This window comes from Ictidomys tridecemlineatus, chromosome 12 (genome assembly GCF_052094955.1).
Source record: "Ictidomys tridecemlineatus isolate mIctTri1 chromosome 12, mIctTri1.hap1, whole genome shotgun sequence".
Lineage (NCBI taxonomy): Eukaryota > Metazoa > Chordata > Mammalia > Rodentia > Sciuridae > Ictidomys > Ictidomys tridecemlineatus.
This window is the reverse complement of record NC_135488.1, coordinates 92,768,300-92,783,169: the sequence shown is the minus strand read 5'-3', so window position 1 is coordinate 92,783,169 and position 14,870 is coordinate 92,768,300. Positions and strand designations below refer to the sequence as shown.

At 44.7% G+C, this 14,870-nt stretch overlaps 1 protein-coding gene and 1 non-coding gene across 3 annotated transcripts in view; both read left to right on the top strand.

Moving 5' to 3' along the window:
- Vit (vitrin) overlaps window positions 1-14,430 on the top strand; it is a 112,888-nt gene extending 98,458 nt beyond the window's left edge. For both annotated transcript variants that reach the window (XM_013363450.4, XM_078029393.1), the window contains 4 exons: window positions 4,370-4,473; window positions 7,858-8,084; window positions 10,803-11,316; window positions 13,840-14,430. In XM_013363450.4, coding sequence (XP_013218904.1) covers window positions 4,370-4,473; window positions 7,858-8,084; window positions 10,803-11,316; window positions 13,840-14,018 — 1,024 coding nt within the window. In that variant the 3' untranslated portion in view covers window positions 14,019-14,430. The remainder of the gene's footprint in view (window positions 1-4,369; window positions 4,474-7,857; window positions 8,085-10,802; window positions 11,317-13,839) is intronic.
- Trnaa-agc (transfer RNA alanine (anticodon AGC)) lies at window positions 3,874-3,945 on the top strand. Its single transcript has one exon. It is a non-coding gene; the product is annotated as a tRNA-Ala (tRNA).
- Window positions 14,431-14,870: the final 440 nt, after the last annotated feature.

Sequence of the window (14,870 nt, the reverse complement as noted above, 5' to 3'; positions counted from 1 at the left end):
CACCAGGTTGCCATTTCTTATTGCACAAATTGTCCCTTTCTGTCCATGGCCAACTTCTGGCTCCCTTTAACTTCTCTTCATTAACCCCAGTTCTCCTTCCAAACATAGGACAATTTTCCATTTTCTCTTTGAGCTATAAACCTGTTTATTTTCTTCACATGTTTTTAAAGGAAATCTTTAATATTGTCGAGAGGGAAAATGTGTTTTCCTTTCATGAGAGCTTGTAATAAAATTCAAAGATTGCTTACATAAAATAGTGGTATTCCTCTTTGAACTTTTAAAGTAGTTTCTGTCTTATTCTATCTTTGGTTGCTATGACAAAATGCATAAGGCTGGGTACTCTAGAGAGAAAAGAGCTTTATTTAGCTTGAAGTGGAGGTTAGAGAGCATGGCAGCAGCTTCTGCTCAGCTCAGATGAGGATTTCATGGTATCAAAATGGCAAAGGCTCAGATGAGAATGGCAGAAATACATGGAAAATCATATAGAAGAATTCAGTGGAGAAACCAGAATGGATTCCTTATAACAAACCCATTCCCACAGGAAACCAGTCCAGTCCCACAGACTGGTGCTAATACCTTAGGAGGGTGGTACCCCCATGACCTATCACTTTCTATCAGGCCCCATCTCTTAAAGATTCTACCACCTCAGCAATGCCACACTGGAGACCAAGCCTCCAGCCCATGACCTTCTAGGAGAGAAACCATTCCCAACCTATAGCTGTCTCCATCTGAAAAGACACTATGCTAAGAGGACAGGCCACCACATACACATTCTGAAGGACACATAAACCCATGTATTTATGTGCTGTGGTCCTGAGAGCTTCCATAGTCTACAAATGAACAATTCATCGTTCATTCCTGTGATTTAATTAGAGTGCACTTTTACAAAGATTTATTAAATGTTTGCCGTGTACTGAGCACTACGCTGTTTGCAGGGAATATTGATATAATATTTATCTAACTGGTTTGATTACCTCTGCCCGTAAGACTCTTGGTGAATAAGCTCCATAGTTTTGCCCCTAATAATAGCAATGATCATCAATTTACTAATTGGAAAGGATTTCAGAGGTCCCCTGATCCAACTTTTCTTTTTTTTTAATATTTATTTTTTAGTTTTAGTTGGACACAATGCCTTTATTTCACTTATTTATTTTTATGTGGTGCTGAGGATCAAACAATCCACAATCCCAGCTCATGATCCAACTTTTCAATCCACTAAAATAAATGAGTAAATGTGATAGAGATTCTGTTCTTTAGGACTTTATGGTCTCGCAGGGGGGCATTTTTAGAGGGAATGGCATTAAATGAAATTAAAGCACCTATTTATTAGGTTATGAATAGCTCAACTATACACCTCTAAGGATGGATTTGTCTACATCCATGATGTAATCAAAGGAAAGAGTGATCATTATGGAGCTTGGAGGCAGAGTATTCAGTTGCACTGCAGATGAGCTAAGAGAGGACATTTGAGCCCACCGAGGTAGATCACACCTTTAATCCCAGCAGCTCAGGAGGCTGAGGCAGGAGGATTGCAAGTTCAAAGCCAGCCTCAGCAATAGCAAGGCTCTAGGCAACTCAGCAAGACCCTGTCTCTAAATAAAATATAAAAAAGGATCTGGGAGGTGTGGCTCAGTGGTTAAGCACACCTGTGTGTTCAATCCCTGGTTACCCACCCCCCTCAACCGCCAGAGACAGACAGAGGACATTGGAGTTCCCTTTCACTTATGTGTTCCACACTAACCTATTATGCCTTGCGTGCTAAACACTAGGGATCAGAAGCCAGGAGAAGTACCTGTTCTCAAGTAGGACTTGGGCATCCACTTATTTGCCAATGGATACACTCACTGAAATTCAACTTGAACCAAATTTGCAAGTTGAGGCTCTATCACAGTCTTTTCTACATGTGTGCAAAGGTGGGAAAATTTTTGAGTCACCTGCCTCACCTATTTCCAGCCATGGTCAAACAAGTTTACAGCTTTCCTTCCTTCCCTCACTCCACTTGAGTGCCATGTTTTTTTGTTTTGTTTTGTTTTGTTTTGTTTTTTTGTTTTTTTGCATTTGGGGGTTTTTCTTTCATGACTTTACTATTTAAAATGCCCCTCAAGCCGGACACAGTGGCTCATGCCCTTCAAATGTAGTGTTGAAATGGCGTCTAGCGTTGTGAGCACAAGAAGGCTGTGCTGTGGCTTCCAGAGAAAATCACAAAAGTTAGATGAGCTTCTCTCAGGCATGAGGTGTAGCGCCATTGCTTGTGAGCTCAGTGTTAATTGATAATTTGGTACATTCAGCAATAGGAGAGGAGATTTGCTGATTGGTTTGTGAGTGTGCTTCAGAAAGTGCTTAAGTAACATCTACGGTGTGTGGTGAAGCTGTGGAAAAGATGGAAAAGAGACCAAACTCAGAAATTCATGAGTGACAACTGACTAAAAAGTGAATCACCAAACAAAGTCTAATGGACAGCACTGTTATGAGGCTGAAAGCCAAAGACATTTAGAGTCACATTATCCAAGGTCAAGAAAACTATTAAATCCTTCTCAGTTAATGTTGTATTATAAAAAAAAATAGATATAATTAATTTTTAAGAAATATTAACTTTCAGTATCTTCAAAGACAAACACATGTAAAATAGGTAATGTGATGATCTGTTGATGATACTGCTATGACCAGAGGTACACAGGAACGGATCCCTATGTTTCCTTTAGGGAACACGTCACTGTCCCCTACAAGCCAGTGCTTGTGGTGACTGAAAAACATGACCACAAGGAATAACAAGACTCGCTGGGTGTAATGATGCATGCCTGTAATCTCAGCCCCTCAGGAGGCTGAAGCAGGAGGATCACAAGTTCAAAGCCAGCCTCAGTGGCAAAGCCCCCATAGGTGCCATCCCCAGTACCACGAAACAAAACAAAAACAAAGTACCAAGACATTGTGTTATAGACCACAGGAAAGAGTGAGCAGTTCATTTTGGCATTTTGACTAGAATATAGGATATCCTAGAAAAGGAGAAGAGAGGAGAGAGAGAGAAAAAGAGAGAGAGAGAGAGGAGTATCACCATAAGTTAGAACCAAATCATGGAGGCTTTGAAAGCCAAAATAAGAAGCCAAACAATAAGAGTACATTAGTCTGGGTTTTGTTACTATAAAGAAATGGTTTGAGGACTGGGGTTGTGGCTCAGCCGTAGAGCATTCGCCTAGCATGTGCAAGGTCTTGGGTTCGATCCTCAGCACCACATAAAAATAATTAAATAGAATAAAGGTATTGTGTCCAACTACAACTAAAAAATAAATATTAAAAAGGAGAAAGGTTTGAGCCTCCAGCCATCACTGGATTGCTTTATAAGAGTGTAAGTGTGACTTCATCCTCAGATAAGGACACTTGATGCTCAGTTCAGAGGTTCAAAATTCCCCATTTCCTGATTGCTTTGCTGTTTTTACCTGTTTTCATTTAATCCTCACCACGGGACTTAGTTCTCATCTGGTGGGGAGTTGCCCCAAGGCCCTACCTTGGTTGAACTTGTTTTAAATTTCCTGTCTTCCCTGAAAGTGGCTTCCTATCTCCCCACCCCAGCTTTACATCACCTGCCATTTGGATTAGCACAGCTTATGGAAATAACTCAGATCACCTTGAGAAACCTAAGAAGATTAGAAAAGAGGGAAGAAGGAAGGGTGGGAAAGAAGCAGAGAATGTCTCCTCTCTCTTAGATCCTGGTGACCTGGTTCCCTGGTGACTGCATTGTCTATCCCCAAGAACTCAATAGGGATCCACTGTCAGCCACCTTGGGGTTCCCATTTGAAGCTGCTGCCCAAAGCAACTTCTCATTGATCTACTTCTGGGGATCTTGGAAAAGATGCTTTGAAGGTCTCCTCCAGGGTTGGGAGTGTAGCTCAGTGGTAAAGCTCTTGCCTAGCATGCAGGAGGCCCTGAGTTCAATCCCCAGTACCATCAAAGTAAAAAAACAAAACAAAACAAAACAAAAAAAAAAAAACAAAGTCTCCATGCCCCCACTTGAGGACTTAGTAACCTATAGCCCAAAATAGCCTCATAATATGCAGGTCTCCTTTCCAAAATTGTTAAGAATCCCAAGGTGGTGGTAGCAAAGCAGTAAACCAACCCCCGTCTGACTACACGGACTGCACACCATACAGTGGGTCACAGTTCTGAAATAGCCTGTCTCTCTCCATGCCCTGTGAAGGATCCCCGTCTCCTGTCTTCCCATCACTCTGCCCACAGTGGAACATTTTATGAACCACAGTTTAAGGCTTTGAAGCAGCTTCTCTTTGTATGTAAAAGAATTAACTGTTATTTCTACCTTTCTTGACAGTAATAACTTTTGAGCTAATTTTTATTTTTTTTTGTTCTACCTCTTCAGTGACAACCCTGCTACCCAGTTTAACCTCAAAACTCACATGAATTCTCGAGACCTGAAGACAGCTATTGAGAAAATTACCCAGAGAGGAGGGCTTTCTAATGTAGGTATGTGACCCCGCTTCAGATAATTCTATCTTGTTACCATGGTTCTCTTTCTACGTGGTTGTCTTCTAACATTCTATATTGAAGGAGGGAAAAAAAAAGGAATCCATCAAGATATGACTCAATGTAACATCTGAATCTTTTCTAAAGTATTATAATGAGTTCAGGTGGCAAGAATTGTCAAAACATATGTGTCATCTAGTTCCAGCTTGCTTGGTTCCTTGGCATGCCAACATTCTTCAGGACAAGCAGGACTGCTGTTGTGACTATTTCCTGGTTGGCCTCCAAGTTGCCAAGATTGAACATTAAATTCCACCACCAATTCCATCAGGAAGCAGCTCAGTGCTCCTTGGGAGTCTTGTTCCAATCAGCGACTGTTGCAGCAATGACTTTGCAAACAAGAGTCTTGACCTCTGTTTCAAGATGAATCTTTTGTGATGTTTGAGCCTTTGGAGGGGGAACCAGAAGTTCAAGATCTAATCTTCATTGGAGCAGGTTCAGAAACTCCATTTTATCATTTCACCCAGAGGTGACGGGGCATTAGGAAACAACAGTTTCACATTTTCACACGAACCATGCTCAGGCTGACAAAGAACCCGTGCCAATGTGCTATTAATGTATAAATGGTAGCTTGACTTTGGGGGACACAAGGGGGGATGATTATATGCTTCTCAGGGAACCTGTTCATACCATCAAAATCCAAAGGACTGGAGATGTGGGCCGCATTTGCTTGGCATGGAGAATCTACGTGCAGGGTGTAGAACTATCCTATCCTTGAGGGAGTTACAATAAATCTGATTAATTATTTCCCTCCCCCAACCCTCAGAGAACATTTTGTAGCCACCAAACATAAGAAAGAAGCAAATGCAGAGCCTTTCACTTTTGAACAATGTTAAATAAACACTGACCAAGCTGCTGCTCTCCATCCCCCAAATTCCAAAGCATCTTCCTTACAAACATGATAAAGTTGATTTCTGACTTGTTCTCCACTTAATCCTCCCATTAGCAAAATTTTACTGGAGAAAAACTTCAGAAGACAACTAACTTCCGAAAGGTGTTTGAACCTAATCAGTCTACCTTTTTCAGTGTAGGACAGGTTTGAACTCTGCCTCTGGTTCAGGGTTTGGGTTCAGAGGACAGAATCCAACCAGCTGGTTCAGGTATAAAGTGATTTATTTCAGAGCATGAAACATTATGAGAATTATAGAAAGGACTGAAGAAGCAGACTTTGGAAGCTTCTTTTGGAAACGGGGCTTCCAAAGGAGCTGCTACCTCTTCCAAGATCTAGAAACAACGTTCTGAATTCGGCCACCACAGCCTCTTCAGGAACCTGCTTCAGCAGGAAGCCCACGATTAGAAACCTTCTTCTGCAGCTGCCAACTCCAGAACCAAGTCCTCCCTGACCCATTCTTACCCACAAACGGGCTATCCTGCACCCTGTCTCCTAACACCGTCGAAGCTAGCAACCAACACAAACATGTCTGTCAACGGTGCTCCAAGAGAAGTCAAATACTCTACAGATTCTAATCAGCAGAAACTGCTGAAAGGAAAGCATAGCCCCTGCCTGCTGTCATCTTCTAAATCTCATGTAAATGCATCAATTTGTGAAAGTAAAACAGAGCTGAAAATCTAGATGCAAGAGAGTACGGACAATGTAGTTTTCAGACATCCAGCATCTGGTTTCAAGACCCACTACAAGCCCCGCACAGTGGAGCACGCCTGTAATCCAGCAGCTCTGGAGGCTGAGGCAGGAGGATTGCAAGTTCAAAGCCAGCCTCAGCAATTTAACAAAGCCCTAAGCAATTCGGTGAGAACCTGTCTCTAAACAAAATATTTTAAAAAAAAATGGCTCAGGATATGACTCAGTGGTTAAGGGCTCCTGAGTTCAATCCCTAGTACCAAAAAAAAAAAAAAAAAAAAAAACAAGAAGAAGAAAGAAAGAAAAGAAAAGAAATCAACAACAACAACAATAAAAATCCACTGCAAGGTGGATGAAATGTGCATCAAGCACAGGTTCACTGTGGGCTCAACTAGACTCAAGATTAGGTGGGGTCAAAGTGATCTTTTGGCTCCCTTATGGTACCTAATATTAAGCCAGAAAGGACTTCTGGGTGCTTTGGGACTTGATGGAAATTATCCCTTGGCCATGGAAGCAGTTTTCAGCAGCCAAAGTTTTCCCTTAGCAACCAGGTTCTGTGCAGACAGTTCACATGGGTTCGCTAAGACACTTCTCCAGGACTTTGTATGCAACCATTTGATGCTTTCATTTGACAGGTAATATTATACTGCCCAAACCAGAGGAGCATTGAGTGTAATAATATTCACCTAAAGAAGGTGGTTGTTAGCTGTTATCAGGGACTCATTTGAGAATCTCCAAAAAGAATACGTATGTCCTTGCTACCCAGATAGTACTCATACACAAGATCCTGTGTATAATTTCAGAGGATGCATGGGTATACACACACATCTCTCTCACACACACATACACACACACACTGGTTCCACACAACACAGCAAGGGAGCCTTGTCATCCCAATTTGCCCAGGGGAACCTGGGCTTTTAGCACTGAGACTGGGAAATTGCTGGAAAAGTAGGATAGTTTGTCATCGAGTTGACTCTGAAAATGTCCTGAGACCCTGCACATGGGAGAAAGGCATCTCGAGGTTTCACAAAGCCTCATTATTGTTGCACTCAGCTGAAGCAGATCATTGGCCTGGAAGTCTAGACCCAGAGACCATGAGGGACCACCCAGGGCCACACAGCCAGTGTTGGCACAGCCAGGGCTAGAACACAGTCTCTCAGTTCCTGGTGGGTATAGCTCTTCCCTGGACAGCCAGACTTGGGCTCCTGGCTTGGAACCGGAGGAAAGACCACTGACCACAGAATACAGCCCTACAGGCCCAGCAGCTCCTGGAACACTGGGCTTGCCCGGCTTTAGGAAGCCCAGAGAAAGCTACTGTCACTCCAGTTCAACTCCTCTGATCCTGTGCTCTAGGACACAACGTGGGGCAGCTTAGAGACTTAGAGTGAGTCTAGTACCCAGGCAGATAAGAGGCCCTTTATTTTTATAAAAGTCTTTCCCTGCTACTTGCTGGTCCCTATAACTTTTTTCAAAGCAGGAAGCAATTAGAAATTAAAGGCTTAAAATGAAACTAAGGGAACAATGTGACAACTGCATGGCATTGTGAATATGCCCCAGTGCCACTAAACTGTACACCCACAAATGCCGCTGAATTGTACACCTGAAAGTAAAGTGGTTCAAAAAATAGAACAGTCAAACTGGGAGGGAATGAGTGTGTTTTTCTGGACCTCTTTGTGCTGTTGTGATCTGTTCCTGAATTTATCACTGGCATGATCCCTTCAAGCATGAGTCTCTTTTTCTTCCAGGCCGGGCCATCTCCTTTGTGACCAAGACCTTCTTTTCCAAAGCCAATGGAAACAGAGGTGGTGCTCCCAATGTGGCCGTAGTGATGGTGGATGGTTGGCCCACAGACAAAGTGGAGGAGGCTTCAAGGCTTGCAAGAGAATCTGGAATCAACATTTTCTTCATCACTGTGGAAGCTGCTGCGGAAAATGAGAAGCAGTATGTGATGGAGCCCAACTTTGCCAACAAGGTTTGTAATTTGCCAGACGCTCACCCACCGTCAAGCTCCCCTGTACTCTGACAAGCTGAAATTCCAGGAAGACTGTTTTCTTGGGCTTTCAAATGTGTGTGAAGCTCACATCTAGGTAGTAGTGTCTCCAATGAGGAAACCTCAAATTACCCTCTCAAAGAAAACTCCCACACCCACCCCAAGGCCAGCAGCTTGGGAACAGAAGGCAGGAGCAGTATTCCAAAGGTCTCATGTGGAGGCTCTTCCTTGCTCCTCCCAAGGGAGGTGTTGCGACATTTCAGGCAGGTCATGTTTCCAATGCTACTTCTGGGTTCTGCGGAGATGTCTGGCTAGAGATGAGGCAGGACACATGGGATAGTAGGCCTCCCGTTCCCAGTCTACTACACCACCTTCGGTGTTTTCCAGTGGCTGTCTACATAAACCTTCCTTCAAAGGCAAAGATTCAACTGAAGGACAGAGAAGGAGAGAAGAAAGGAAGGAAGGAGGGAGGAACAGAGCCAGCCAGCTTGGACAGCTTGTCTTTGATTTTTTTATTTTATTTTTTCGTACTGGGGTACGAAAATAAAAAGATCTTTTCATTTATTTATTTGAGACAGGATCTTGCTAAGTTGCAGAAGCTGACCTTGGACTTGGGATCCCTGCCTCAGGCTCCGGAGTTGCTGGGATCTCAGGCCTGTGCCACCACGCCTGGCAAAACCTTGTCCTTGATGCTCCTCCAACTTTATTATTATATGTTTTTGGAGCTAATAGGGCCGGACCTCCTGCAGCAGAGCAGGCTGCTGACTTCTTCTTGCTCCATGAAATTCTCTTCCTTGACTTCCTGGCCCTGTGCAGCTGCTATTTCACTTGCTCTTTTCCTTTTTTCCATCATGTACCTTGAACACGGGCCTTTTCAGGACTTAGACCCTGTTCCTCCATCTTCTCTCACAAGATTCTCTCCCTCCAGTCTCCCCAGGGCCACAGCATCAGTCCTCATCTCTTGAATCTTCTCTGTCCAGATGAAAGACTCTGCCGGCACCCCCATACTAAGGATTGAGCCCTGGGGTGCTCTACCACTGAGCTACATCCCTGCCCTTTTTATTTTTAGACAGTCTGTTGCTGTTGTTCCTGCCTCAGCCTCCCAAGTCATTGTGATTATAGGCATGTGCCATCACACCTGGAGACCTTTCTCTTTTCGGAAGCCCTGTCAGAACCTGAAATCCTACCTGCAGCAAGCCAAGTTCATCATCATCTTTCCCACCCAAACTGTTTCCTTCTCAGGACTTTGCATGAACAGCCCCGTCCATCCCAGAATTCCTCATCAGCTCCCAAATTGCATCCCCCATCTCTCTGTTCTTTGTCTTGCCCAGTGACATCTCCCCACTTCAAGTCAATATTTAACATCTTGCTTGTCTTTCTCCTGGGTCTCCCTTGTAGAGATTTCACAGTGAAGCCCAACTCATGCTTATAAAAAGTTCTTCCAACTATGGGGCTTTTGCTCCAAATCCTTCACTGTCCCTCATTGTTCCTGAAGCCTTCTAAAGCATTGTCCACCCCACTTCCTGGCCCTGCTGCTGTGACACCACACAGACTCTGTGCTCCAGCCAATGGCCACCTGTCCCTGGCCAGCACCACCACTCTCTGCTGCTGGAATCTCCCACAGGCTGTCTGATGGGGATCCTCTCCCTCCATAGGATCAGCTTCCTACCAGCACTCAGCCTCTTGTGCCGCCTCGTCCATGCAAAGTTTTGCAACCTGCTTTAGGGTTTTACAAATCAAGAAAAAGATGTATTTCCTGGGAAGGATTAAAGTCATTACTTGTTTCAAAATAATTTTTTAATTGTACAGATTCATCCATAGTCATGAGGTCAGACATGCTCTGTGACCCACAAAGGAAGGGACAGGAAGAAATGCCCCACCTTAGGAACACTAGCCCAGTCACTTCCAGGAACACACCAAGGAGTTTGCTCAATGTTTATTTGTAGCTGACTTGAATTTTTTCTGGAACAAGCTTGGGCACAAGTAAATAAATATTCGTTTGCCTAGAGGCAAGGTTGTCTGGAGGGCAGAGCTTGGGTTTTGAAGGCGGACAGCGAGGCAGTCTAGTGTGGGGAACTCAGGGATGTCCCTTGTAGTGGGACCTCAGTTTGTTCTCTAACAATGGGGGGTCATCGTTCCCCGGGTAGGGTGAGGTGAGGATTGAATGAGAGAATCTCTCCAAGAGCACCTAGAGCCACCCTGACCCATGAGGCTACTCAGCAACTCTGGGGCCCCTTCCCAGTGGGTGCAGGCTGCTCTGGAAACATTCCTCAGTCACTTCTTAGGTGTGCTCTGTTTTCCCCAGGAGAACAAAAGCTGTCTTTAATTCTCTCATGCGTTGGTGCCCACCAATGCCAGTCATGGCTGGCTGCCAGTACAAATGAATTGAGCTGAAGAGGCAGAAATCTGAAGCAGAAATCAGTGACTTCCATCTCCCTGTGCATTCGCCGAGCACAAGGGCTTCCCACTGAGGCACTGGCAGCCGCGGAGACAGGAGTGAGTTCAGAGATTACGGGAGAGGTCTTTGCCTCAGCAAGTGCCCAGACAGGGGAACAGAAAGGGAGAGAGCCATCAACAAGGATGAGCGCAGCAAACAGGAGTCTGTTTGCTTCTTCACCCAACTGGAGGCCCAAGGTAAGGGTGCCAGGTTGGGGGACTTGACCCCTGACCTGGTGAGTGTCCCTCCCCTCTGTCCTCCAGGCTGTGTGCAGAACCAATGGCTTCTACTCGTTCAACGTGCAGAGCTGGTTGGGCCTCTCCAAGACCATGCAGCCCCTGGTGAAGCGGGTCTGTGACACCGACCGCCTGGCCTGCAGCAAGACCTGCTTAAACTCAGCCGACATCGGCTTCGTCATTGACGGCTCCAGCAGCGTGGGGACAGGCAACTTCCGCACGGTCCTGCAGTTTGTGGCCAACATCAGCAAAGAGTTTGAGATTTCAGACACAGACACACGCATCGGGGCCGTGCAGTACACCTACGAGCAGCGGCTGGAGTTTGGGTTTGACAAGTACAGCACCAAGCCCGACATCCTCAACGCCATCAAGAGGGTGGGGTACTGGAGTGGTGGCACCAGCACCGGCGCTGCCATCCACTATGCCCTGGAGCAGCTCTTCAAGAAGTCCAAGCCCAACAAGAGGAAGCTGATGATCCTCATCACCGACGGCAGGTCCTACGACGACGTGCGGATACCAGCCATGGCCGCCCATCAGAAGGGTAGGGGGAACCTGGCTCAGCCAACTGCTGAGGCTTCTTAGGGCCGGGAGAGGCTGTCCTTGGAGGGCAAAGAAGGCTCTGCTTTTCTGTGCATTGGTTTTGTCTGTGACTCTCAAAAATGTTCAAGGCCATTAGAGGAGCAAATACTGCAGGTGTCTGAGTAGCAAAGAGGGAAGGAGGAAGGGCAGCCAGAGGCTCCCCCAGTGTCTTTGAAAAGGGGGACCCTTTCCTTGACCTTCTACATTCTGAGACTTTTCCCTCCAAGGCTTGAGACACTAAAAGGAAATTCTATTGTCACTTTCTATGAAAGAAAAACAAACCCCTAGCTGTGTTGAAGACACCAATTTGTCTTTAGTACCTTTTAAAGCCTAATAGTGTTCTTTAAGGAAGTCGTGCTATGTTTGTAAATTAGATATTGAGGGTTTGGGGGGGAAAACCCAAAGAAATTTTGATTCAGAATATTTAAAAGAGATATTTCCATATAAAAATTTCTAAGTTATCGAGAGAAGGCTCAAAACACAAAAAATGAGGGCTGGGGATGTGGCTCAAGTGGTAGTGTGCTTGCGTGGGGCACTGGGTTTGATCCTTAGCACTACATAAAAAAAAAAAAAATGAAGTAAAGATATTGTGTCCACCTAAAATGAAGAAATAATTATTTTAAAAAAACACACAAAATGAACAAAGTACTTGAGTGTTTAGAAAATAAGTCACATTTATGAATTAATTTTAAATATGTATATAAAACTGTTCTAAAAAGTGCCATAAAATAGCATGAAAATAAAACAGCCTGAAGAAACCCAAAATGATAATAATAATAGTAATAATAAATGGGCTGGGGTTGTAGCTCAGTGGTAGAGCGCTTGCCTAACAAGTGTGAGGCATTGGGTTTGATCCTTAGCACCACGTAAAAATAAATAAATATAAAGTATTGTAGCCATCTACAACTAAAAAAAAAAAAGAAAAATAGTAACAATAATAATGATAAAACTGAATGGAGTAGTCAGTGGAACTGGAGACCTCTAAGTGCTAGGGTACAAAACTCACTCAATGCAGTGGTCAATTATTTTTCCCTTTTCTGGGCATACTTTTAATATGGGTTATTTTGTCAGGATTTTTTGTATTCTTGAGAGCTGCTTTAAATCCTTCCTAAGACAATTCTTAATGAAGGGGTGGTGCTGGCTTCCAGAAACCAAAGTATCTAGACAATGCATTCAGGCAAAGTCTTCTCAGGGACTTGCCTTTTGCAGAGTCTGGGGCACCTTCACAATGGTGAGATGGTGATGCTCTTTGTGCCAGTGGTCACAAATTCCCTTGGTCTCACGTCAGCAGAGTTGGTTCAAGGGTCATAAGCTACCTGTTCCAAATCCCAGAGTGAGTGGCAGATGGGCCAGCTCTCTTGGCTCATCAGCCCAGGGCTTTTTCTAGCACATCTGTCCAAGCTCACGTTCAGTCCCACCCTCACTTATTTCTCTAGGTACCTTCTTTGGGCCTCTCCCAGGAAGTGAGGGAATGAGAAGACTTGGAAATGGGAGCTCTCAGGAGATCATATTCTGGGAAGCTTTAAAGAACTGGGACCAATAGATACAAATTACATGGAGGCGGGTTCCTGTTCAGGCAAACACACTATGATTCATCTAAAAATGCAATGAGCATTGTGTTCCTAGGATCATCCAAGTCCAGAGTTAACGACCATCTGTCAGAATTGACAGTAGAAGGTTCTGTGCAAGGGTGGTCTCAAGGATCTGAAAAGTTGCATGCTGCTCTGTAGTCTTTATCGGGGGATATTCTTTCTTTCTTTTCTTTGAGCAGAAGCATGGGCTTGCTCAGTCTAAGCTCAGTTCCCATGGCCACTTGGCCAGCATTTTAAAACCCAAGGCTGGCTTCCCCTAATCGAGACAATATTCAGAGAAAAGAAGCTGGAGAGGAGAGAAAAGGGACTGGCAGCTTATATGCAGCATGATGGACAACTGAAAGCATATTAGACCAGAGCTATGTGAAGCATTGATAGCTCCTAATAAGCAGGACGGGACACCTAGAAGATGAGACGGGCCACTGGCAGAAAGGGGGCTGCAGGGCAGGTGCCTGGGCAGGAAGACCACCCCAGCTTCTGCCCTCTGTTTCCTGGCCATCCTGTGCATCCACCCTGGTTAACCTGAAGGTGGTATAGGAATAGGATTTTGTAGAGTAAGGTCAAGTGCCTGACATCCAGCTGCCCCCAACCAAATCAAGAACTATCAGAGCAGGCAGTCTCCCCACTTTCCCCACTAAAGATTGTTACCTCCTCTCTGAAGTGGATGTTCAAAAGTATTTCTTGAATGAATGAATGAATGAATGAATGAATGAATGAATGGCCATACCTGGTCTTAATTCTAGAACCTAGAGTTCCATGGGAGTTTTTTCTTTTGCTTGGCACATTTCTGATTTGGGGTTGGGTTGTGCTGACAGGGCAGCAGAAAAGCAAAGATTCATCAGCAACACTTTTTTCTTAGGGGCATTCGTTTCATCTGATCTTTGTCCCCACAGGAGTGATCACCTATGCAATAGGAGTTGCATGGGCTGCACAGGACGAGCTGGAGGTCATTGCCACTCACCCTGCCAGAGACCACTCCTTCTTTGTGGATGAGTTTGACAACCTGTACAAATCCGTCCCCAGGATCATCCAGAACATTTGTACAGAGTTCAATGCCCAGCCGCGGAACTGAATTCAGAGCAGCAAAGCATAGCAAATGCTGCCCTACTGACTGGCTCTTTGGACGGTGCTTTCTGGGGCACCCACAGGGTGGGCGAGTCTTGGGGAGGGCTTGGGCAAACAAGATGCATTTCTGTTCTTTGCCATTGCAGTTCTCATATGTCAAAACTTGGCACTGGAAATATGATCATCGACTTACAGATTGAATCAAAATAATATGTCATTTTTAGGGTGCTGAGGATTTACATTTTGACAGTTGTTTTCAAAATCCATGTTCAGAAGAGAGTGCAGCACTTATTGACAGGCTTAAATGGAGCTTTTGTGAGCATTTTTTTATTTTTATTTCTCATAGAACTCTGTAACCCTCAACAAGTTTCATTTTGTCATGACAGTGTAGGAGTTGCTTAATTAAATGTTTAAAAGGATCATATGCGCTCTTTCTCACTGTGTCACGTGTCATGGGGTGGGAGGTCTGTGGTGGGGGCCACCCTCCACTCTTCCAGCCCAAGGTAACAACATACCCACTGGAGAATGTGGCAGGGACCCTGCTGTTCCTGTTGTCTGAATGCCTGCATCACGCTGCTTTTGGAACACTGGCCCTTGAGGAACAAGTAGATCTTGCTTGAAAGTGGTGCTACCCAAATCCCGATTCTCAGGTTCCATCTTAATACCAGTGAAATCCGAGTCTCTGGGAAGAACTGGAATCCAAGTATTGGCATATTTTAAGAGCTCCCCAGTGACTCTTAAAGGTTGCGAGGGTTGAGAACCACTGCACTACCTCTGAGGGATCAGTGTTACAGTCATTTCCTACAAGTTTCCATGCCTGTTGTCCTAAGGGATCCATCTAGTTTAGCAGTTGTCCTGG